General features: G+C 41.8%; 1 protein-coding gene across 5 annotated transcripts in view; it reads left to right on the top strand.

Moving 5' to 3' along the window:
• Positions 1 to 27,394, top strand: part of Pez (protein tyrosine phosphatase non-receptor pez) — a 254,252-nt gene that overhangs the window by 57,013 nt on the left and 169,845 nt on the right. For 4 of the 5 annotated variants that reach the window (XM_071667746.1, XM_071667743.1, XM_071667744.1 and 1 more), the window contains exon 6: positions 23,910 to 23,980. In XM_071667746.1, coding sequence (XP_071523847.1) covers positions 23,910 to 23,980 — 71 coding nt within the window. Of the gene's footprint in view, positions 1 to 13,115; positions 13,218 to 23,909; positions 23,981 to 27,394 lie in introns of those variants that run through there. The other variant, XM_071667747.1, reaches the window with a different exon arrangement.

Below are 27,394 nucleotides of genomic sequence, written 5' to 3'. Positions count from 1 at the left end.
TTATCATCATCAGTATCTTTGTCATCATTAGTTTCAGTTATCATTAGGTACTTTTAACTGTCACTGTTATCACCACCTTTAACATCACTTCTGTCACCAGTATCACCACCACTCATTACCATTGACATTATAGTCTACCACTTATGTCATCATCTTTACAATCACTGCCATCACTCTTAAAAGCTTTGACATCTGTAACAACACTCTCTCATATGACCATCGTTGACATTACTCTTATTACATTTAACCTCACTCTACTTTAATTGCTACCATTAACATTACCATCATCACTGTTGCCACCATGAATTACTGTGGTATCTTTATCACCACCATTGGCATGGCAGTCATCCCTCATCACATTTGATATCACCAGTAGCATTGTCATCGCCATTAATGATATTATGTTGCATAGCAGGGCAAAGATTAAGAATAATTTAAGTTGTTTTAGTGCATTTCACATGACAGAGACTGAGTGTGAACGAATGTGGCCTTTATTGTCTGCTCCTGGTGCTACCTCGCTGGAGGGGGGAGGATGCTGTTTCGTGTGTGGCGTGGTGGCGATGGGAATGGATGAAGGCAACAAGAATGAATATGTACATGTGTATATATGTATATGTCTGTTTATGTATATGTATGGATACGGTGAAATGGATATGCATGTATATGTGCGTTTTTGGGTGTTTATGTACATACATGTGTATGTGGGTGGGTTGGGCCATTCCTCGTCTGTTTTCTTGCGCTACCTTGCTAGCGTGGGAGAATGCAGTTAAGTATAATGATAAAGAAAGTAAAATTGTACTTACTGTATCCCAACAATCTATGTATGGTCTTGCTGGCTGACTGATGTATTTGTAGTTTCATGTTCGGATGATAAAAGATGAAAGACTCCTCCTAAATGCAAAATGGTTTAGGGATGGATGTGGTAGAAAGTATCAAACAAGTGTAAGGATGATTTTTCCATAAGTAAATCATTCTTAAATGATGTGTCATTGGGGTAAGAATTTTTAGGTCATTAAACATGGCTTCTAATTAATTTTGTCCAAGTATCAGAAAGGGATTATCTCTCAGTAGCTGAATCAACCATATTCTTGTCTGCTTACTTTTGGCACTTCCATTTCTTCATGTAGTGGATGAGATTACAACTAAAATGCTGAAGTATGGAGGAGAAAGTGTGATAGAATGGATGCATCTGAGTAGGTGAAAGCTATTATTGTTCCTTAAATCAAAGATAAAGATGCTAAGGATGTATGTAGCAATTATTGGGGAATAAGTCTGTTAAGTATACCAAGAAAAGTGTATGCAAGAATGTTGATTGATAGAATGATGTAAGTGACTGAATGCTGCATAAGTGATGAGCAAGGGGGTTTCAGGAAATGTAGGGGATGCAGGGATCAGATTTTTGTGGTAAGGATGACCATGGAATAGTATTTAGCCAGGGATGAGAAGTTGCATGCAGCTTTTATGGATTTCGAGAAAGCGTGTCACAGAGTCATTCGAATGCTTAATGGAATGTGTCAGGGATATATGGGGCAAGGGGACAACTGTTGAATGATGTGGAAGCCTTCTGCAGAGGAGCAAATGCATGTGTAAGAGTGGATGGACACTTGAGCAACAGTTTCGGTATACATGTTGGTTTGAGGCAAGGCAGGCTGAGTGAAGTCACCTTGGCTATTTGATATATTTTTATTTATTTATTTTGCTTTGTCGCTGTCTCCGACGTTAGTGAGGTAGTGCAAGGAAACAGACGAAAGAATGGCCCAACCCACCCTTATACACATGCATATACATACACGTCCACACACACAAATATACATACCTATACATCTCAACGTATACATATATATACACACACAGACATATACATATATACACATGTACATAATTCATACTGTCTGTCTTTATTCATTCCCATCGCCACCTCGCCACACATGAAATAACAACCCCCTCCCCCCTCATGTGTGCGAGGTAGCGCTAGAAAAGACAACAAAGGCCCCATTCGTTCACACTCAGTCTCTAGCTATCATGTAATAATGCACCAAAACCACAGCTCCCTTTCCACATCCAGGCCCCACAGAACTTTCCATGGTTTACCCCAGACACTTCACATGCCCTGGTTCAATCCATTGACAGCACGTCAACCCCGGTATACCACATCGTTCCAATTCACTCTATTCCTTGCACACCTTTCACCCTCCTGCATGTTCAGGCCCCGATCACTCAAAATCTTTTTCACTCCATCTTTCCACCTCCAGTTTGGTCTCCCACTTCTCCTCGTTCCCTCCACCTCTGACACATATATCCTCTTGGTCAAACTTTCCTCACTCATTCTCTCCATGTGACCAAACCATTTCAAAACACCCTTTTCTGCTCTCTCAACCACACTCTTTTTATTACCATACATCTCTCTTACCCTTACGTTACTTACTCGATCAAACCACCTCACACCACATATTGTCCTCAAACATCTCATTTCCAGCACATCCACCCTCCTGCACACAACTCTATCCATAGCCCACACCTCGCAACCATACAACATTGTTGGAACCACTATTCCTTTAAACACCCATTTTCGCTTTCCGAGGTAATGTTCTCGACTTCCACACATTCTTCAAGGATCTCAGAATTTTCACCCCCTCCCCCATCCCATGATTCATTTCCGCTTCCATGGTTCCATCCACTGCCAAATCCACTCCCAGATATCTAAAACACTTCACTTCCTCCAATTTTTCTCCATTCAAACTTACTTCCCAATTGACTTGACCCTCAACCCTACTGTACCTAATAACCTTGCTCTTATTCACATTTACTCTCAACTTTCTTCTTTCACACACTTTACCAAACTCAGTCACCAGCTTCTGCAGTTTCTCACATGAATCAGCCACCAGTGCTGTATCATCAGCGAACAACTGACACTTCCCAAGCTCTCTCATCCACAACAGACTGCATACTTTCCCCTCTTTCCAAAACTCTTGTATTCACCTCCCTAACAACCCCATCCAAAAACAAATTAAACAACCATGGAGACATCACACACCCATGTCACAAACCTACATTCACTGAGAACCAATCACTTTCCTCTCTTCCTACGCGTACATATGCCTTACATCCTCGATAAAAACTTTTCACTGCTTCTAACAACTTGCCTCCCACACCATATATTAATACCTTCCACAGAGCATCTCTTTCAACTCTTATCATATGCCTTCTCCAGATCCATAAATGCTACATACAAATCCATTTGCTTTTCTAAGTATTTCTCACAAACATTCTTCAAAGCAAACACCTGATCCACACATCCTCTACCACTTCTGAAACCACACTACTCTTCCCCAATCTGATGCTCTGTACACGCCCTCACCCTCTCAATCAATACCCTCCCATATAGTTTACCAGGAATACTCAACAAACTTATACCTCTGTAATTTGAGCACTCACCTTTGTCCCCTTTGCTTTTGTACAATGGCACTATGCAAGTATTCCGCCAATCCTCAGGCACCTTTCCATGAATCATAAATACATTAAATAACCTTACCAACCAGTCAACAATACGGTCACCCTCTTTTTTAATAAATTCCACTGCAGTACCATCCAAACCCGTTGCCTTGCCGGCTTTCATCTTCCGCAATGCTTTTACTACCTCTTCTTTGTTTACCAAATCATTTTCCCTAACCCTCTCCCTAACCCTCTCACTTTGCACACCACCTCGACCAAAACACCCTATATCTACCACTTTGTCATCAAACACATTCAAGAAACCTTCAAAATACTCACTCCATATCCTCACATCACCACTACTTGTTATCACCTCCCCATTAGCCCCCTTCACTGAAGTTCCCATTTGTTCCCTTGTCTTACGCACTTTATTTACCTCCTTCCAAACCATCTTTTTATTTTCCCTAAAATTTAATGATACTCTCTCACCCCAACTCTCATTTGCCCTCTTTTTCACCTCTTGCACCTTTCTCTTGACCTCCTGCCTCTTTCTTTTATACATCTCCCACTCATTTGTATTATTTCCCTGCAAAAATCGTCCAATTGCCTCTCTCTTCTCTTTGACTAATAATCTTATTTCTTCCTTCCACCACTCACTACCCTCTCTAATCTGCCCACCTCCCACGCTTCTCATGCCACAAGCAACTTTTGTGCAAGCCATCACTGCTTCCCTAAATACATCCCATTCCTTCCCCACTCCCCTTACCTCCTTTGTTCTCACCTTTTTCCATTCTGTACTCAGTCTCTCCTGGTACTTCCTCACACAAGTCTCCTTCCCAAGCTCACTTACTCTCACCACTCTCTTCACCCCAACATTCTCTCTTCTTTTCTGAAAACCTTTACAAATCTTCACCTTCGCCTCCACAAGATAATGATCAGACATCCCTCCAGTCGCACCTCTCAGCACGTTAACATCCAAAAGTCTCTCGCACGCCTGTCAATTAACATGTAATCTAGTAACTCTCTCTGGCCATCTCTCCTACTTACATACGTATACTTATGTATATCTCTCTTTTTAAACCAGGTATTCCCAATCACCAGTCCTTTTTCAGCACATGAATGTACAAGCTCTTCACCATTTCCATTTACAACACTGAACACCTCATGTATACCAATTGTTCCCTCAACTGCCACATTACTCACCTTTGCTTTCAAATCACCCATCACTATAACCCGGTCTCGTGCACCAAAACCACTAACACACTCATTTAGCTGCTCCCAAAACACTTGCCTCTCATGATCTTTCTTCTCATGCCCAGGTGCATATGCACCAATAATCACCTATCTCTCTCCATCAACTTTCAGTTAGATCAATCTAGAGTTTATTTTCTTGCACTCTATCACATTCTCCCGCCACTCCTGTTTCAGGAGTAGTGCTACTCCTTCCCTTGCTCTTGTCGTCTCACTAACCCCTGACTTTACTCCCAAGACATTCCCAAACCACTCTTCCCCTTTACCCTTGAGCTTCGTTTTACTCAGAGCCAAAACATGGAGGTTCCTTTCCTCAAACATACTACCTATCTCTCCTTTTTTCTCATCTTGGTTACATGCACACACATTTAGACACCCCAATCTGAGCCTTCGAGGAGGATGAGCACTCCCCGCGTGACTCCTTCTTCTGTTTCCCCTTTTAGAAAGTTAAAATGCAAGGAGGGGAGGATTTTTAGCCCCCCACTTCCATCCCCTTTAGTCGCCTTCTACGACACGTGAGGAATGCATGGGAAGTATTCTTTCTCCCCTATCCCCAGGGATAATATATTTGATATTATCATTATTATACTTGATTGCCATTTTTTGCATCAGTAAGGTAACACCAGGAAACAGACAAAGAATTACCCATTTACTCATATACCCACATATATACATAATGCTCATTTTTTTTTTTTTTTTTTTTTTTTATACTTTGTCGCTGTCTCCCGCGTTTGCGAGGTAGCGCAAGGAAACAGACGAAAGAAATGGCCCAACCCCCCCCCCCCATACACATGTACATACACACGTCCACACACGCAAATATACATACCTACACAGCTTTCCATGGTTTACCCCAGACGCTTCACATGCCTTGCTTCAATCCACTGACAGCACGTCAACCCCTGTATACCACATGACTCCAATTCACTCTATTTCTTGCCCTCCTTTCACCCTCCTGCATGTTCAGGCCCCGATCACACAAAATCTTTTTCACTCCATCTTTCCACCTCCAATTTGGTCTCCCTCTTCTCCTCGTTCCCTCCACCTCCGACACATATATCCTCTTGGTCAATCTCTCCTCACTCATTCTCTCCATGTGCCCAAACCATTTCAAAACACCCTCTTCTGCTCTCTCAACCACGCTCTTTTTATTTCCACACATCTCTCTTACCCTTACGTTACTTACTCGATCAAACCACCTCACACCACACATTGTCCTCAAACATCTCATTTCCAGCACATCCATCCTCCTGCGCACATCTCTATCCATAGCCCACGCCTCGCAACCATACAACATTGTTGGAACCACTATTCCCTCAAACATACCCATTTTTGCTTTCCGAGATAATGTTCTCGACTTCCACACATTTTTCAAGGCTCCCAAAATTTTCGCCCCCTCCCCCACCCTATGATCCACTTCCGCTTCCATGGTTCCATCCGCTGACAGATCCACTCCCAGATATCTAAAACACTTCACTTCCTCCAGTTTTTCTCCATTCAAACTCACCTCCCAATTGACTTGACCCTCACCCCTACTGTACCTAATAACCTTGCTCTTATTCACATTTACTCTCAACTTTCTTCTTCCACACACTTTACCAAACTCAGTCACCAGCTTCTGCAGTTTCTCACATGAATCAGCCACCAGCGCTGTATCATCAGCGAACAACAACTGACTCACTTCCCAAGCTCTCTCATCCCCAACAGACTTCATACTTGCCCCTCTTTCCAGGACTCTTGCATTTACCTCCCTTACAACCCCATCCATAAACAAATTAAACAACCATGGAGACATCACACACCCCTGCCGCAAACCTACATTCACTGAGAACCAATCACTTTCCTCTCTTCCTACACGTACACATGCCTTACATCCTCGATAAAAACTTTTCACTGCTTCTAACAACTTGCCTCCCACACCATATATTCTTAATACCTTCCACAGAGCATCTCTATCAACTCTATCATATGCCTTCTCCAGATCCATAAATGCTACATACAAATCCATTTGCTTTTCTAAGTATTTCTCACATACATTCTTCAAAGCAAACACCTGATCCACACATCCTCTACCACTTCTGAAACCGCACTGCTCTTCCCCAATCTGATGCTCTGTACATGCCTTCACCCTCTCAATCAATACCCTCCCATATAATTTACCAGGAATACTCAACAAACTTATACCTCTGTAATTTGAGCACTCACTCTTATCCCCTTTGCCTTTGTACAATGGCACTATGCACGCATTCCGCCAATCCTCAGGCACCTCACCATGAGTCATACATACATTAAATAACCTTACCAACCAGTCAACAATACAGTCACCCCCTTTCTTAATAAATTCCACTGCAATACCATCCAAACCTGCTGCCTTGCCGGCTTTCATCTTCCGCAAAGCTTTTACTACCTCTTCTCTGTTTACCAAATCATTTTCCCTAACCCTCTCACTTTGCACACCACCTCGACCAAAACACCCTATATCTGCCACTCTGTCATCAGACACATTCAACAAACCTTCAAAATACTCATTCCATCTCCTTCTCACATCACCGCTACTTGTTATCACCTCCCCATTTACGCCCTTCACTGAAGTTCCCATTTGCTCCCTTGTCTTACGCACCCTATTTACCTCCTTCCAGAACATCTTTTTATTCTCCCTAAAAATTTACTGATAGTCTCTCACCCCAACTCTCATTTGCCCTTTTTTTCACCTCTTGCACCTTTCTCTTGACCTCCTGTCTCTTTCTTTTATACTTCTCCCACTCAATTGCATTTTTTCCCTGCAAAAATCGTCCAAATGCCTCTCTCTTCTCTTTCACTAATACTCTTACTTCTTCATCCCACCACTCACTACCCTTTCAACAGCCCACCTCCCACTCTTCTCATGCCACAAGCATCTTTTGCGCAATCCATCACTGATTCCCTAAATACATCCCATTCCTCCCCCACTCCCCTTACTTCCATTGTTCTCACCTTTTTCCATTCTGTACACAGTCTCTCCTGGTACTTCCCCACACAGGTCTCCTTCCCAAGCTCACTTACTCTCACCACCTTCTTCACCCCAACATTCACTCCTCTTTTCTGAAAACCCATACTAATCTTCACCTTAGCCTCCACAAGATAATGATCAGACATCCCTCCAGTTGCACCTCTCAGCACATTAACATCCAAAAGTCTCTCTTTCGCACGCCTGTCAATTAACACGTAATCCAATAACGCTCTCTGGCCATCTCTCCTACTTACATAAGTATACTTATGTATATCTCGCTTTTTAAACCAGGTATTCCCAATCATCAGTCCTTTTTCAGCACATAAATCTACAAGCTCTTCACCATTTCCATTTACAACACTGAACACCCCATGCATACCAATTATTCCCTCAACTGCCACATTACTCACCTTTGCATTCAAATCACCCATCACTATAACCCGGTCTCGTGCATCAAAACCGCTAACACACTCATTTAGCTGCTCCCAAAACACTTGCCTCTCATGATCTTTCTTCTCATGCCCAGGTGCATATGCACCAATAATCACCCACCTCTCTCCATCAACTTTCAATTTTACCCATATTAATCGAGAATTTACTTTCTTACATTCTATCACATACTCCCACAACTCCTGTTTCAGGAGTATTGCTACTCCTTCCCTTGCTCTTGTCCTCTCACTAACCCCTGACTTCACTCCCCAGACATTTCCAAACCACTCTTCCCCTTTACCCTTGAGCTTCGTTTCACTCAGAGCCAAAACATCCAGGTTCCTTTCCTCAAACATACTACCTATCTCTCCTTTTTTCACATCTTGGTTACATCCACACACATTTAGGCACCCCACTCTGAGCCTTCGAGGAGGATGATCACTCCCCGCGTGACTCCTTCTTCTGTTTCCCATTTTAGAAAGTTAATACAAGGAGGGGAGGATTTCCGGCCCCCCGCTCCCGTCCCCTCTAGTCGCTTTCTACGACACGCGAGGAATACGTGGGAAGTATTCTTTCACCCCTATCCCCAGGGATAATATACATATATATATACATATACACACACACACACACACACACACACATATGCACATACACACACACACACACACATACATATATATACATATGAAAAATGTAAGAAACAATTTAGAAAACAAACTTTTAGCTTGAAATGAATGAAAAAAAATGAATGTCACATAATGGTTCAACCTCTGGCTATGGAAAAGGAAATGTACAATTTATTCACACAAACGTCAATAGCAGTTCTCATCAATTTCACCACTGTGTCAATAAGCTTCAATGTCTAAGCTACATTTTTCTCCAACTTCACTATTTTCTTGTCAAAAACACCATGCATGAAAACTATCACTCCAATAACACAATAGAAGACGAAGTCTCTTGTCTTGGTACTCTGCTGCTGGTGCTGCTGCTACTGCTGCTCTTAGTGGTGCTGTTGCCGCTGCCGCTGGTGTTGAACTGGCTCGTGCTAGTACCCAAGCGTGGCGCACTGCAACTAAGACGAGTTCGAAGAAAAGTCGAATGGAACTGTGTTTTCTTCAGAATGTGGCTGAGGTGATATGATGGAAGACCGAGACTTCTTTTATCGAAGGCTGCCAGGGGTGTGTGTGTGGTACACCATGAATAGGAGGCGGTAAGGAGGGTACAGCGTGGTGGAATGAAGATCTCGGCCTCCGTAGCTGTCCGTAGCTTCCTTCCTCTTGTCCTCTCCGTGCACATCGTCACTCAAGTTCGCTCCCTGCTACAATGCCTTTCAATCCAATATTGCCCCCTCCAGCTGGTGCAGCAGCACCCGTCTGTGCCATCCATGGCCGCAAAAAGGGCGACCTAAATGCAGGAGAGGGACAATCCATTCTCAGTTCTTTTATCGACTCCTCTACCGTTCACTTCAACCAACACACAACCTGCTCATACATGTACATATACATACATGTACATATCAACATAGACACATATACATACAAATACACAGCCATACACATATGTACACATGTACATATTCATACTCTTTTGCCTTCATCCATTCCTGGCGGAACCCTGCCCCACAAGAAACAGCATCGCCACCCCCTGCATCAGCGAGGTAGCACCAGGAAAACAAACAAAAAAGGCCACATAGTTCACTCTCAGTCTCTAGCTATCATGTGTAATGCACCAAAACCACAACTCCCTGTCCACATCCAGGCCCCACAGACCTTTCTATGGTTTACCCCAGACATTTCACATGCCCTTGTTCAGTCCATTGAGAGCACATCGACCCTGGTATACCACATTGTTCCACTTCACTTTATTTCTTGCACACCTTTCACCCTCCTGCATGTTCAGGCCCCAATCACTTAAAATCTTTTTCACTCCATTCTTTCACCTCCACTTTGCTCTCCCACTTCTTGTTCCCTTCACCTCTGACACATATATTCTCTTTGTCAACCTTTCCTCACTCATTCTGTCCATATGTCAAAACCATTTCAACTCACTTCTGCTCTCTCAACCACACTCTTTTTATTACCACACATCTGGCTTATCCTTTCATTACTCACTCAATCAAACCACCTCACACCGCATATTGTTCTCAAAAACTTCATATACATATACATATATACATTTATTCATATACTTATATGTGAGGAAGTACCAGGAGAGATTGAGTGTAAAATGGCAAAAAGTGAGAGCAAATGATGTGAGGGGAGTTGGGGAGGAATGGGATGTATTTAGGGAAGCAGTGATAGCTTGCCCAAAAGAGGCATTTGGCATGAGAAAGGTGGGAGGTGGGCAGATTCGAAAGGGTACTGAGTGGTGGGAGGTTGGCAGATTCGAAAGGGTACTGAGTGGTGGGATGAAGAAGTAAGGTTGTTAGTGAAAGAGAGGAAAGAGGTGTTTGGAAGCAGTGCAAATGAATGGGAGATGTATAAAAGAAAGTGACAGGTCAAGAGAAAGGTGCAAGGGGTGAAAAAGAGGGCAAATGAGAGTTGGGATGAGAGAGTTTCATTTAGTTTTAGGGAGAATAAAAAGATGTTTTAGAAGGAGGTAAGTAGCATGCGTAAGGCAAGAGAACAAATGGGAACATCGGTGAAGGGGGCAAATTGGGAGGTAATAACAAGAAGCAATGAAGTGAGAAGGAGATGGAGTGAGTATTTTGAAGGTTTGTTGAATGTGTTTGATGATCAAGTGGCAGATGTAGGGTGATTTGGTTGGGTTGTTGTGCGAAGTGAGAGGGTTAGGGAGAATGGTTTGGTAAACAGAGAAAAGATAGTGAAAGCTTTGCGGAAGATGAAAGCCGGCAAGGCAGCGGGTTTGGATGGTATTGCTGTGGAATTAATTAAAAATGGGGGTGACTGTGTTGATGATTATTTGGTAAGGATATTCTTTATGTATGGATCATGGTGAAGTGCCTGAGGATTGGCAGAATGCATGCATAGTGCCATTGTACAGGGGCAAAGGGGATAAAGGTGAGTGTTCAGATTACAGAGGCATAAGTTTGTTTTGAGCATTCCTGGAAAATTATATAGGAGGGTATTGATTTTGAAAATAAGGCATGTACAGAGCATCAGATTGGGGAGGAGCATTGTGGTTTCAGAAGTGGTAGAGGATGTGTGGCTCAGGTGTTTGCTTTGAAGAATGTACGTGAGAAATGCTTAGAAAAACAGATGGCTTTGTATGTAGCATTTATGGATCTAGAGAAGGCATATGATAGAGCTGATAGAGATGCTTTGTGGGAGGTTTTAAGAGTATATGGTGTGAGAGGTAAGTTGCTAGAAGCAGTGAAAAGTTTTTATCAAGTATGTAGGGAGTGTTTATGAGTAGGAAGAGAGAAAAGTCATTAGTTCCCAGTGAAAGTTGGTAGGCGGCAGGGTTGCATGATGTCTCTCCATGGTTGTTTAATTTGTTGATGGATGGGGTGGTTAGGGAAGTGAATGCTAGAGTTTTGGAGAGAAGAACAAGTATGCAGTCTGTTGTGGATGAGAGGGCTTGGGAAGTGAGGCAGTTGTTGTTCGCTGATGATACAGCGCTGATGGCTGATTTGGGTGAGAAACTGCAGAAGTTGGTGACTGAGTTTGGTAAAGTGTGTGAAAGGAGAAAGTTGAGAGTAAATGTGAATAAGAGCAAGGTTATTAGGCTCAGTAGGGTTGAGGAGCAAGTTAATTGTGAAGTAAGTTTGAATGGAGAAAAACTGGAGGAAGTGAAGTGTTTTAGATATCTGGGAGTGGACTTAGCAGCAGATGGAACCATGGAAGTCAGTCACTGGTGGGGGTGGGGGAGGGGCAAAGGTTCTGGGAGCGTTAAAGAATGTGTGGAAGGCAAGAACGTTATCTCAGAGAGCAAAAATGGGTATGTTCGAAGGAATAGTGGTTCCAACAATGTTATATGGTTGCGAGGCATGGGCTATAGATAGGGTTGTGTGGAGGAGGGTGGATGTGTTGGAAGTTAATGGTTTGAGGACAGTTGGTGTGAGGTGGTTTGATCGAGTAAGTAATAAAGGGTAAGAGAGATGTGTGGAAATAAAAAGAATGTGGTATGAGAGAGCAGAAAGGGTGTATTGAAATGGTTTGGACACATGGAGAGAATGAATGAGGAAAGATTGACCAAGAGGATATATGTTAGAGTTGGAGGAAAGAGAAGTGGGAGGACCAAATTGGAGGTGGAAAGATGAGGTGAAAAAGATTGGTGATCGGGGCCTGAACATGCAGGAGGGTGAAAGGCGGCAAGGAATAAGTGAATTGGAACGATGTGGTATACCGGGGTTGATTGCTGTCAGGGATTGAATCAGGGCATGTGAAGCATCTGGGGTAAACCATGGAAAGCTGTGTAGGTATGTATATTTGCGTGTGTGGAGGTATGTATATACATGGTATGGGGGTGGGTTGGGCCATTTCTTTTCGTCTGTTTCCTTGCGCTACCTCGCAAACGCGGGAGACAGCGACAAAGCAAAAAAAAAAAAAGAAATGTATATTTTGAAATGTTTAGGTATGTATAAGTGCGTGTGTGGATGTTGATGTATATACATGTGTATGTGGATGGGTTTGGCCTTTCTTCATCTGTTTCCTTGTGCTACCTCGCTAATGTGGGAGACAGCGACAAAGTATGATATAATGATAATGTATATGTATGTATATGGTGCGTATGGGTGTCTATGTATATATATTGTTATATGAGTGGATGGCCATTCTTCGTCTGTTTCTGGTGTAACCTTGTTGACACAGGAAAAGGAGATCAAGTAATAATGAATGAATAAATAATATATATAAATGCTTGCTTGGAAGACCTCAGAATCGTTTTAGGGCATTTATTAGAAAGGAGTGCATGTGTTTGCATACTGTTGTTGTAAGTGGACAGTGTGAAATATAGTTGATTATGTTAAGGATGTTTGATGTCATCTTGTTTGTCTTAATGATTGGCCTGACTTGGAGAGGAATGCTTTAAACAGATGTTGTTTTGGTCTTCCAGGTCTCACTACTTCCTGCAGGTTAAGCAAGATGTGTTGGAGGGTAGCTACGATGTAACCATGAGCAAGCTGTCCTTCTGGCTTCATACAGTCTTCAGGGTTAGTTTTGCTACCAAGCTCCTTTTTGGCCTCTTTCTATTTAACTGAGGCAGTGACTTTGTCTGTAAAATGTCTTGTTAACCATTAGTGTTTTGTCATCTTAGAAATCCTTTGATGTATAAAAGTAAGTGGTTCTGGTGCTTGTGTTGAATATGGAAAACCTTTGTGTTGTGATTTTCATTGTCATCTCTATTGACACTATCTCTGTCACCATAGTTTTTATCATTGCGGTAACTGTCAGCATAGGTATTTCTCTTTCTACCATCACTGCCATTAGTGTCCCTCACCTTTGCTTCCATTACCATCATCACAGTTATTGCTCACTATTTATGATATTTATCATCATCAGTATCTTGTCATCATTAGTTTCAGTTATCATTAGGTACTTTTAACTGTCACTGTTATCACCACCTTTAACATCACTTCTGTCACCAGTATCACCACCACTCATTACCATTGACATTATAGTCTACCACTTATGTCATCATCTTTACAATCACTGCCATCACTCTTACAAGCTTTGACATCTGTAACAACACTCTCTCATATGACCATCGTTGACATTACTCTTATTACATTTAACCTCACTCTACTTTAATTGCTACCATTAACATTACCATCATCACTGTTGCCACCATGAATTACTGTGGTATCTTTATCACCACCATTGGCATGGCAGTCATCCCTCATCACATTTTGATATCACCAGTAGCATTGTCATCGCCATTAATGATATTATGTTGCATAGCAGGGCAAAGATTAAGAATAATTTAAGTTGTTTTAGTGCATTTCACATGACAGAGACTGAGTGTGAACGAATGTGGCCTTTATTGTCTGCTCCTGGTGCTACCTCGCTGGAGGGGGAGGATGCTGTTTCGTGTGTGGCGTGGTGGCGATGGGAATGGATGAAGGCAACAAGAATGAATATGTACAGTGTATATATGTATATGTCTGTTTATGTATATGTATGGATACGGTGAAATGGATATGCATGTATATGTGCGTTTTTGGGTGTTTATGTACATACATGTGTATGTGGGTGGGTTGGGCCATTCCCGTCTGTTTTCTTGCGCTACCTTGCTAGCGTGGGAGAATGCAGTTAAGTATAATGATAAAGAAAGTAAAATTGTACTTACTGTATCCCAACAATCTATGTATGGTCTTGCTGGCTGACTGATGTATTTGTAGTTTCATGTTCGGATGATAAAGATGAAAGACTCCTCCTAAATGCAAAATGGTTTAGGGATGGATGTGGTAGAAAGTATCAAACAAGTGTAAGGATGATTTTTCCATAAGTAAATCATTCTTAAATGATGTGTCATTGGGGTAAGAATTTTTAGGTCATTAAACATGGCTTCTAATTAATTTTGTCCAAGTATCAGAAAGGGATTATCTCTCAGTAGCTGAATCAACCATATTCTTGTCTGCTTACTTTTGGCACTTCCATTTCTTCATGTAGTGGATGAGATTACAACTAAAATGCTGAAGTATGGAGGAGAAAGTGTGATAGAATGGATGCATCTGAGTAGGTGAAAGCTATTATGTTCCTTAAATCAAAGATAAAGATGCTAAGGATGTATTAGCAATTATTGGGGAATAAGTCTGTTAAGTATACCAAGAAAAGTGTATGCAAGAATGTTGATGATAGAATGATGTAAGTGACTGAATGCTGCATAAGTGATGAGCAAGGGGGTTTCAGGAAATGTAGGGGATACAGGATCAGATTTTTGTGGTAAGGATGACCATGGAATAGTATTTAGCCAGGGATGAGAAGTTGCATGCAGCTTTTATGGATTTCGAGAAAGCGTGTCACAGAGTCATTCGAATGCTTAATGGAATGTGTCAGGGATATATGGGGCAAGGGGACAACTGTTGAATGATGTGGAAGCCTTCTGCAGAGGAGCAAATGCATGTGTAAGAGTGATGGACACTTGAGCAACAGTTTCGGTATACATGTTGGTTTGAGGCAAGGCAGGCTGAGTGAAGTCACCTTGGCTATTTGATATATTTTTATTTATGTATTTTGCTTTGTCGCTGTCTCCGACGTTAGTGAGGTAGTGCAAGGAAACAGACGAAAGAATGGCCCAACCCACCCTTATACACATGCATATACATACACGTCCACACACACAAATATACATACCTATACATCTCAACGTATACATATATATATACACACAGACATATACATATATACACATGTACATAATTCATACTGTCTGTCTTTATTCATTCCCATCGCCACCTCGCCACACATGAAATAACAACCCCCTCCCCCCTCATGTGTGTGAGGTAGCGCTAGAAAAGACAACAAAGGCCCCATTCGTTCACACTCAGTCTCTAGCTATCATGTAATAAGCACCAAAAACCACAGCTCCCTTTCCACATCCAGGCCCCACAGAAACTTTCCATGGTTTACCCCAGACACTTCACATGCCCTGGTTCAATCCATTGACAGCACGTCAACCCCGTATACCACATCGTTCCAGTTCACTCTATTCCTTGCACACCTTTCACCCTCCTGCATGTTCAGGCCCCGATCACTCAAAATCTTTTTCACTCCATCTTTCCACCTCCAGTTTGGTCTCCCACTTCTCCTCGTTCCCTCCACCTCTGACACATATATCCTCTTGGTCAAACTTTCCTCACTCATTCTCTCCATGTGACCAAACCATTTCAAAACACCCTTTTCTGCTCTCTCAACACACTCTTTTTATTACCATACATCTCTCTTACCCTTTACGTTACTTACTCGATCAAACCACCTCACACCACATATTGTCCTCAAACATCTCATTTCCAGCACATCCACCCTCCTGCACACAACTCTATCCATAGCCCACACCTCGCAACCATACAGCATTGTTGGAACCACTATTCCTTTAAACACCCATTTTCGCTTTCCGAGGTAATGTTCTCGACTTCCACACATTCTTCAAGGATCTCAGAATTTTCGCCCCCCTCCCCCATCCCATGATTCACTTCCGCTTCCATGGTTCCATCCACTGCCAAATCCACTCCCAGATATCTAAAACACTTCACTTCCTCCAGTTTTTCTCCATTCAAACTTACTTCCCAATTGACTTGACCCTCAACCCTACTGTACCTAATAACCTTGCTCTTATTCACATTTACTCTCAACTTTCTTCTTTCACACACTTTACCAAACTCAGTCACCAGCTTCTGCAGTTTCTCACATGAATCAGCCACCAGTGCTGTATCATCAGCAAACAACTGACACTTCCCAAGCTCTCTCATCCACAACAGACTGCATACTTTCCCCTCTTTCCAAAACTCTTGTATTCACCTCCCTAACAACCCCATCCAAAAACAAATTAAACAACCATGGAGACATCACACACCCCTGCCGCAAACCTACATTCACTGAGAACCAATCACTTTCCTCTCTTCCTACGCGTACATATGCCTTACATCCTCGATAAAAACTTTTCACTGCTTCTAACAACTTGCCTCCCACACCATATATTAATACCTTCCACAGAGCATCTCTTTCAACTCTTATCATATGCCTTCTCCAGATCCATAAATGCTACATACAAATCCATTTGCTTTTCTAAGTATTTCTCACAAACATTCTTCAAAGCAAACACCTGATCCACACATCCTCTACCACTTCTGAAACCACACTACTCTTCCCCAATCTGATGCTCTGTACACGCCCTCACCCTCTCAATCAATACCCTCCCATATAGTTTACCAGGAATACTCAACAAACTTATACCTCTGTAATTTGAGCACTCACTCTTGTCCCCTTTGCTTTTGTACAATGGCACTATGCAAGTATTCCGCCAATCCTCAGGCACCTTCCATGAATCATAAATACATTAAATAACCTTACCAACCAGTCAACAATACGGTCACCCTCTTTTTTAATAAATTCCACTGCAGTACCATCCAAACCCGTTGCCTTGCCGGCTTTCATCTTCCGCAATGCTTTTACTACCTCTTCTTTGTTTACCAAATCATTTTCCCTAACCCTCTCCCTAACCCTCTCACTTTGCACACCACCTCGACCAAAACACCCTATATCTACCACTTTGTCATCAAACACATTCAAGAAACCTTCAAAATACTCACTCCATATCCTCACATCACCACTACTTGTTATCACCTCCCCATTAGCCCCCTTCACTGAAGTTCCCATTTGTTCCCTTGTCTTACGCACTTTATTTACCTCCTTCCAAACCATCTTTTTATTCTCCCTAAAATTTAATGATACTCTCTCACCCCAACTCTCATTTGCCCTCTTTTTCACCTCTTGCACCTTTCTCTTGACCTCCTGCCTCTTTCTTTTATACATCTCCCACTCATTTGTATTATTTCCCTGCAAAAATCGTCCAATTGCCTCTCTCTTCTCTTTGACTAATAATCTTATTTCTTCCTTCCACCACTCACTACCCTCTCTAATCTGCCCACCTCCCACGCTTCTCATGCCACAAGCAACTTTTGCGCAAGCCATCACTGCTTCCCTAAATACATCCCATTCCTCCCCCACTCCCCTTACCTCCTTTGTTCTCACCTTTTTCCATTCTGTACTCAGTCTCTCCTGGTACTTCCTCACACAAGTCTCCTTCCCAAGCTCACTTACTCTCACCACTCTCTTCACCCCAACATTCTTTCTTCTTTTCTGAAAACCTTTACAAATCTTCACCTTCGCCTCCACGAGATAATGATCAGACATCCCTCCAGTCGCACCTCTCAGCACGTTAACATCCAAAAGTCTCTCGCACGCCTATCAATTAACATGTAATCTAGTAACTCTCTCTGGCCATCTCTCCTACTTACATACGTATACTTATGTATATCTCTCTTTTTAAACCAGGTATTCCCAATCACCAGTCCTTTTTCAGCACATGAATGTACAAGCTCTTCACCATTTCCATTTACAACACTGAACACCTCATGTATACCAATTGTTCCCTCAACTGCCACATTACTCACCTTTGCTTTCAAATCACCCATCACTATAACCCGGTCTCGTGCACCAAAACCACTAACACACTCATTTAGCTGCTCCCAAAACACTTGCTTCTCATGATCTTTCTTCTCATGCCCAGGTGCATATGCACCAATAATCACCTATCTCTCTCCATCAACTTTCAGTTAGATCAATCTAGAGTTTATTTTCTTGCACTCTATCACATTCTCCCGCCACTCCTGTTTCAGGAGTAGTGCTACTCCTTCCCTTGCTCTTGTCGTCTCACTAACCCCTGACTTTACTCCCAAGACATTCCCAAACCACTCTTCCCCTTTACCCTTGAGCTTCGTTTTACTCAGAGCCAAAACATGGAGGTTCCTTTCCTCAAACATACTACCTATCTCTCCTTTTTTCTCATCTTGGTTACATGCACACACATTTAGACACCCCAATCTGAGCCTTCGAGGAGGATGAGCACTCCCCGTGTGACTCCTTCTTCTGTTTCCCCTTTTAGAAAGTTAAAATGCAAGGAGGGGAGGATTTTTAGCCCCCCACTTCCATCCCCTTTAGTCGCCTTCTACGACACGTGAGGAATGCATGGGAAGTATTCTTTCTCCCCTATCCCCAGGGATAATATATTTGATATTATCATTATTATACTTGATTGCCATTTTTTGCATCAGTAAGGTAACACCAGGAAACAGACAAAGAATTACCCATTTACTCATATACCCACATATATACATAATGCTCATACATGTACATATACATACATGTACATATCAACATAGACACATATACATACAAATACACAGCCATACACATATGTACACATGTACATATTCATACTCTTTTGCCTTCATCCATTCCTGGCGGAACCCTGCCCCACAAGAAACAGCATCGCCACCCCCTGCATCAGCGAGGTAGCACCAGGAAAACAAACAAAAAAGGCCACATAGTTCACTCTCAGTCTCTAGCTATCATGTGTAATGCACCAAAACCACAACTCCCTGTCCACATCCAGGCCCCACAGACCTTTCTATGGTTTACCCCAGACATTTCACATGCCCTTGTTCAGTCCATTGAGAGCACATCGACCCTGGTATACCACATTGTTCCACTTCACTTTATTTCTTGCACATCTCTCACCCTCCTGCATGTTCAGGCCCCAATCACTTAAAATCTTTTTCACTCCATTCTTTCACCTCCACTTTGCTCTCCCACTTCTTGTTCCCTTCACCTCTGACACATATATTCTCTTTGTCAACCTTTCCTCACTCATTCTGTCCATATGTCAAAACCATTTCAACTCACTTCTGCTCTCTCAACCACACTCTTTTTATTACCACACATCTGGCTTATCCTTTCATTACTCACTCAATCAAACCACCTCACACCGCATATTGTTCTTAAAAACTTCATATACATATACATATATACATTTATTCATATACATATATGTGAGGAAGTACCAGGAGAGATTGAGTGTAAAATGGCAAAAAGTGAGAGCAAATGATGTGAGGGGAGTTGGGGAGGAATGGGATGTATTTAGGGAAGCAGTGATAGCTTGCCCAAAAGAGGCATTTGGCATGAGAAAGGTGGGAGGTGGGCAGATTCGAAAGGGTACTGAGTGGTGGGAGGTTGGCAGATTCGAAAGGGTACTGAGTGGTGGGATGAAGAAGTAAGGTTGTTAGTGAAAGAGAGGAAAGAGATGTTTGGAAGTAGTGCAAATGAATGGGAGATGTATAAAAGAAAGTGACAGGTCAAGAGAAAGGTGCAAGGGGTGAAAAAGAGGGCAAATGAGAGTTGGGATGAGAGAGTTTCATTTAGTTTTAGGGAGAATAAAAAGATATTTTAGAAGGAGGTAAGTAGCATGCGTAAGGCAAGAGAACAAATGGGAACATCGGTGAAGGGGGCAAATTGGGAGGTAATAACAAGAAGCAATGAAGTGAGAAGGAGATGGAGTGAGTATTTTGAAGGTTTGTTGAATGTGTTTGATGATCAAGTGGCAGATGTAGGGTGATTTGGTTGGGTTGTTGTGCGAAGTGAGAGGGTTAGGGAGAATGGTTTGGTAAACAGAGAAAAGATAGTGAAAGCTTTGCGGAAGATGAAAGCCGGCAAGGCAGCGGGTTTGGATGGTATTGCTGTGGAATTAATTAAAAATGGGGGTGACTGTGTTGATGATTATTTGGTAAGGATATTCTTTATGTATGGATCATGGTGAAGTGCCTGAGGATTGGCAGAATGCATGCATAGTGCCATTGTACAGGGGCAAAGGGGATAAAGGTGAGTGTTCAGATTACAGAGGCATAAGTTTGTTTTGAGCATTCCTGGAAAATTATATAGGAGGGTATTGATTTTGAAAATAAGGCATGTACAGAGCATCAGATTGGGGAGGAGCATTGTGGTTTCAGAAGTGGTAGAGGATGTGTGGCTCAGGTGTTTGCTTTGAAGAATGTACGTGAGAAATGCTTAGAAAAACAGATGGCTTTGTATGTAGCATTTATGGATCTAGAGAAGGCATATGATAGAGCTGATAGAGATGCTTTGTGGGAGGTTTTAAGAGTATATGGTGTGAGAGGTAAGTTGCTAGAAGCAGTGAAAAGTTTTTATCAAGTATGTAGGGAGTGTTTATGAGTAGGAAGAGAGAAAAGTCATTAGTTCCCAGTGAAAGTTGGTAGGCGGCAGGGTTGCATGATGTCTCTCCATGGTTGTTTAATTTGTTGATGGATGGGGTGGTTAGGGAAGTGAATGCTAGAGTTTTGGAGAGAAGAACAAGTATGCAGTCTGTTGTGGATGAGAGGGCTTGGGAAGTGAGGCAGTTGTTGTTCGCTGATGATACAGCGCTGATGGCTGATTTGGGTGAGAAACTGCAGAAGTTGGTGACTGAGTTTGGTAAAGTGTGTGAAAGGAGAAAGTTGAGAGTAAATGTGAATAAGAGCAAGGTTATTAGGCTCAGTAGGGTTGAGGAGCAAGTTAATTGTGAAGTAAGTTTGAATGGAGAAAAACTGGAGGAAGTGAAGTGTTTTAGATATCTGGGAGTGGACTTAGCAGCAGATGGAACCATGGAAGTCAGTCACAGGAGGGGGTGGGGGAGGGGCAAAGGTTCTGGGAGCGTTAAAGAATGTGTGGAAGGCAAGAACGTTATCTCAGAGAGCAAAAATGGGTATGTTCGAAGGAATAGTGGTTCCAACAATGTTATATGGTTGCGAGGCATGGGCTATAGATAGGGTTGTGTGGAGGAGGGTGGATGTGTTGGAAGTTAAATGGTTGAGGACAGTACATGGTGTGAGGTGGTTTGATCGAGTGAGTAATGAAAGGGTAAGAGAGATGTGTGGTAATAAAAAGAATGTGGATGAGAGAGCAGAAGAGGGTGTATTGAAATGGTTTGGACACATGGAGAGAATGAATGAGGAAAGATTGACAAAGAGGATACATGTTTTAGAGTTGGAGGAAAGAAGAAGTGAGAGGCCAAATTGGAGGTGGAAGGATGAGGTGAAAACGATTGTGAGTGATCGGGGCCTGAACATGCAGGAGGGTGAAAGGCGTGCAAGGAGTAAAATGAATTGGAACGATGTAGTATACCGGGGTCGACATGCTGTCAATGGATTGAACCAGGGCATGTGAAGCACCTGGGGTAAATTATGGAAAGGTCTGTGGGGCCTGGATGTGAAAAGGGAGCTGCGGTTTTGGTGCATTACACATGACAGCTAGAGACTGAGTGTGAGTGAATGTGGCCTATTTTTTCTTTTTTTTTCTGGTGCTACCTCGCTAGGGGATGGGGGACTATTTCCTCTGTGGCAGAGTAGTGACTGGAATGGATGACAGCAGCAAGTATGAATATTTATTAATTTTCTTATTATACTTAGTTGCTGTCTCCTGCATTGGCGAGGTAGCACAAGGAAACAGATGAAAGAATGGCCCAACCCACCCACATGTATATACATAAATGCCCACACACGCACATATAATACCTATACATTTCCACACATACATACACATACATACACAGACATACACATATATCTATATGAACATATCCATACTTGCTGCCTTCATCCATTCCCGTCACCATCCCGCCACACATGAAATGGCACCCCCCTCCCCCCGCGTGTGCAAGGTAACACTAGGAAAAGACAACAAAGGCCACATTCGTTCATACTCAGTTTCTAGCTGATCACTTGCTCACTAACAGCACTTTCTTCAGCTGATCTGCTCACTAACATCGCCCTCCTCTGCTGATAATCTGCTCACTGACATCACCTTCTTCAGCTGACCATGTTCTTCACCTGATCACCTGCACACCAGTAGCACCTTCTTCCTCAGCTGCTCACTTTCTTTTTAGCACAACAGCTCATAAACCACCCACAGCTGTTGATTAGTGACAGACTTGTAGCATAAGGAACATTTTGACGTAAGGTGATTTGTGCTTTAACTAGCTTCATAGAGTATAGTATTATTAAGATATTGTTAGAAAGTGTAGAATGAGGAGCAGTTTGGAAGGTTTAACAAATTCTAGTTTGTTACTTTAATGAAAGTTTCTTGCCAAGTTTTCAATTTTTTTAAGCAGATAAACAAACATGAAACATGAACTCCCATTCTAACAGACTTCAGTGTATATTAATTTGGCATATAACTTACATTTTTGAGACCTTATTAAACTGAGTTTAGGATGTAATGGAAATTTAAGTGACAGTTCATTACAATGCTAAATTAGTTTGGTAATGAAAGGACCCACTGGACTGAGTTTAGGATGTAATGGAATAGTCTGTTGGTCCCAGACCTCAGTCTGGGATGCAGGACATCAGAAGAACACGACAGCTTGTTGTGCATCATCTTGGTGCACTTTTTCTTTTTGTGGTCTTAGAATTATTCTTAACATCTAAAGGTGTTAGAGATTTTTCAGAAGGTGGATGTAGCTTGATGTAGACAACTAAAATGATCCTTATCTCTGCACACATGCATATGGTTTTGCTTTGTTTTACAATAGGTTAATAGTGCAACTTTATTTATTGCACCTTTGCACCTATTAAGATTATTTTACATAGAAATTTAAAGATTTGTTTTACATAGAAATTTTAAGATGAGACTAAACCTAGTATGGTCACTTCCCACCAGTCAAGGATAAGCACTTGCTTGTTCAGCACTTAAACAAACTCTGTTCCTTTATTGTAGTTTTTTCATGATACAAAGGCTTCTCTTTTTCTAATGATTTATGTTGCATAATAATGCTATTATTGTTGCACATGCTAAGAAGCCCATAGAACACATCAACATTTATGAAGAGCTAATAATTATTAAGCATCCTGAGCATGAGAAGAATAGCTTTTACCATATGCATGCCCCATTTTTGACCAGGACATTATTTAGGTGACCCTGGAGCTGTTTCCCTTTGATTCAGACAAGTTTTTCCTACTCTATGAATACCTTTAACTTTGGAATGGTGACCTACAAGACTATAATTGTTGTAAGATCAAGTTAAATTTCACTTGCACTTGTAAGTATTCCATTGATTAATGTTCCTTGGAAAAATTTGGGATGAAACAGAAACTGGCCTCTAATGGATCACTTGTTCCCCCATTTAGTCCATTAGAATGGTGGTTCACTGTACTTGCTGTAGCTCTAATTCTTTTAATGCTGATTTTGCATCCATACTTGTATAATGCCTATGAAGTGTCCTGGCTATTCCAACTCTGAAAAGTCACCCGTCTCATCAAAATGAAAAATTTTTGATTACTAGTATCTTTACACAGCTGAGTTTGGAGACCACCAACCAGACCGCCATACTGCAGAATACCTGAAGGATTTTATGCTCTTCCCAAAGGTAGGCAAAACCCACTTTGTATTCATATTATGATGAAAATGTCACAGATTTATGATTTACATTTTCCTATATGTCATGTTTCATTTCACTGCTGTATAGTGTTTTGCTACACAGACCAAACTGTCTTTCACAATTGAATGTGAGTATTTATTTGACTTTCTCATTATCATATTTGTTTTATAAAGTACAAAAGTAACAAAAAGTGCCTAGTCGAACCAGAATAATTCTCAAAGACCTCACTTCTGAATCCTTAACCTATGCTGTACTATAGACTTCCTTGGGAGTAAGACTATCTGTTACTCTCTTCACTATTTCCTAATATAACGTTCTGTTGCCTCCGGCAGACTACAGTGTGGAACTCGTCATATTACAGTGCCCTGACACTGCTTTAGCAATAACAAACATGCAAACCTCTATTGCACAGCAACAACATAGGCTCCCTCAAAACAGAATGTCGGTATCCCCTCCAAAATCCTCCTTCCTTATATCAGACAGATATGAATCTAACTTGTACAATCCCAAACCCTGAATGATCAACCACTTCACTTTGTAGAACTCCAGCCATACTAGATATTACATATGATGCAATGATAAACACTGTCCACACCATAAACAACAACACAAAGGCCATAAACATACTAAACGTTTGAATTAGACACTCATAAATCTTCACAGTTGTTTCCTAGCATCTGAAGTTGTTGATGGCATAAGACTCATAATTTTAGTTTGGATTTTGTCTGAGTTGAGTCTCTTCAAAAAGTTTAACCTTGGTACTCAACATGGCTCGTAACTTGAGGAAAATTCAGCATTTAGTCCTGTAGCTTTGTACAGATGTTTCTGATATTTTCCAAACAATGCTTCTAGTCATTCTCATTTCAGTCCCAGCAACTTTGCTGCTTTTCAGGTAACACAGGTTTTCCATGGAGCACCCTTTTAGTATAAGAGTAAGCTAGGAATAGTGTGCTGTGTGCCTCTGCAGTCTCATTGTTGGGTTCAGTAGGTAAGTTTAGATATTCATTTTAGCATAATGGGCATTGGTAAGGAAGTTTGAGGGTCAACTGAGAGGCTGTTTGTACTTTACCCATCCCCAGTGAAGAGAAAGAGACATAAACTAATGGACAGCTTTGTATCAATGTAGGTGATAGATTTCTTTTCTCTTTTGTGTAAAAGAAATAGATTTACAGGTACCTGGGAGTTTGCAGGAAAGATTGCATCAGGTAATATTTCAGAGGTCCATCTTTTAAACAGATTCAGTACATTAGTACTAATTACAGAGGTATAAGTTTGTTTATCCCTGGGGATAAGGGAGAAATAATACTTCCCACACATTTCTCACGTGTCCTAGAAGGCGACTAAAGGGGATGGGAGCGGGGGGCTCCCTCCTTGTATTTTAACTTTCTAAAAGGGGAACAGAAGAAGGAGTCACACAGGGAGTGCTCATCCTCTTCAAAGGCCCAGGTTAAGGTGTCTAAATGAGTGTGGATGTAACCAAGATGAGAAAAAAGGAGAGATAGGTAGTATGTTTGAAGAAAGGAACCTGGATGTTTTGGCTCAGTGAAACGAAGCTCAAGGGTAAAGGGGAAGAGTGATTTAGGAATGTTTTAGGAGTAAAGTCAGAGGTTGGTGAGAGGACAAGAGCAAGGGAAGGAGTAACACTACTCCTGAAACAGGAGTAGTGGGAGTACGTGATAGAGTGTAAGAAAATAAATTCTATATTGATATGGGTAAAACTGAAAGTGGATGGAGAGAGATGGGTGATTATTGGTACATATGCACCTGGGCATGAGAAGAAAGATCATGAGAGGCAAGTGTTTTAGGAGCAGGTGAGTGAGTGTGTTAGTAGTTTTGATGCACAAGACCGGGTTATAGTGATGGGTGATTTGAATGCAAAGGTGAGTAAAGTGGCAGTTGAGGGAATTATTGGTGTGGATGGGGTGTTCAGTGTTGTAAATGGAAATTGTGAAGAGCTTGTAGATTTATGTGCTGAAAAAGGACTGGTGATTGGGAATACCTGGTTTAAAAAGAGAGATTTACATAAGTATACGTATGTAAGTAGGAGAGATGGCCAGAGAGTGTTATTGGATTACGTGTTAATTGATAGGTGCGCGAAAGAGAGCCTTTTGGATATTAATGTTCTGAGAGGTGCAACTGGAGGGATATCTGATCATTATCTTGTGGAGGTGAAGGTGAAGATTTGTAGAGGTTTTCAGAAAAGAAGAGAGAATATTTGGGTGAAGAGAGTGGTGAGAGTAAGTGAGCTTGGGAAGGAGACCTGTGTGAGGAAATACCAGGAGAGACTGAGTGCAGAATGAAAAAAGGTGAGAGTAAAGGATGTAAGGGGAGTGGGGAGGAATAGGGTGTATTTAAGGAAGCAGTGATGGCTTGCTCAGAAGATACTTGTGGCATGAGAAGCATGGGAGGTGGGCAGATTAGAAAGGGTAGTGAATGGTGGGATGAAGAAGTAAGATTATTAGTGAAAGAGAAGAGAGAGGCATTTGGATGAGTTTTGCAGGGAAATAGTGCAAATGAGTGGGAGATGTATAAAAGAAAGAGGTAGGAGGTCAAGAGAAAGGTGCAAGAGGTGAAAAAGAGGGCAAATGAGAGTTAGGGTGAGAGAGTATCATTAGATTTTAGGGAGAATTAAAATATGTTTTGGAAGGAGGTAAATAAAGTGCATAAGACAAGATAATAAATGGGAACATCGGTGAAGGGGGCTAATGGAGAGGTGATAACAAGTAGTGGTGATGTGAGAAGGAGATGGAGTGAGTATTTTGAAGGTATGTTGAATGTGTTAGATGAAAGAGTGGCAGATATAGGGTGTTTTGGTCGAGGTGGTGTGCTAAGTGAGAGGGTTAGGGAGAATGATTTGGTAAACAGAGAAGAGGTAGTAAAAGCGTTGTGGAGGATGAAAGCTGGCAAGGCAGTGGGTTTGGATGGTAGTGCAGTGGAATTTATTAAAAAAGGGGGTGACTGTGTTGTTGACTGGTTGGTAAGGATATTTAATTTATGTATGACTCATGGTGAGGTGCCTGAGGATTGGCAGAATACATGCATAGTGCCATTGTACATAGGCAAAGGGGATAAAGGTCAGTGCTCAAATTACAGAGGTATAAGTTTGTTGAGTATTCCTGGTAAATTATATGGGAGGGTATTGATTGAGAGGGTGAAGGCATGTACAGAGCATCAGATTGGGGAAGAGCAGTGTTGTTTCAGAAGTGGTAGAGGATGTGTGGATCAGGTGTTTGCTTTGAAGAATGTATGTGAGAAATACTTAGAAAAGCAAATGGATTTGTAAGTAGCATTTATGGATCTAGAGAAGGCATGTGATAGAGCTGACAGATATGCTCTGTGGAAGGTATTAAGAATGTATGGTGTGGGAGGCATGTTGTTAGAAGCAGTGAAAAGTTTTTATCG

This window comes from Panulirus ornatus, chromosome 12 (genome assembly GCF_036320965.1).
Source record: "Panulirus ornatus isolate Po-2019 chromosome 12, ASM3632096v1, whole genome shotgun sequence".
NCBI lineage: Eukaryota > Metazoa > Arthropoda > Malacostraca > Decapoda > Palinuridae > Panulirus > Panulirus ornatus.
The sequence above is the reverse complement of the archived record's forward strand: the minus strand, read 5'-3'. Positions and strand labels throughout refer to the sequence as shown.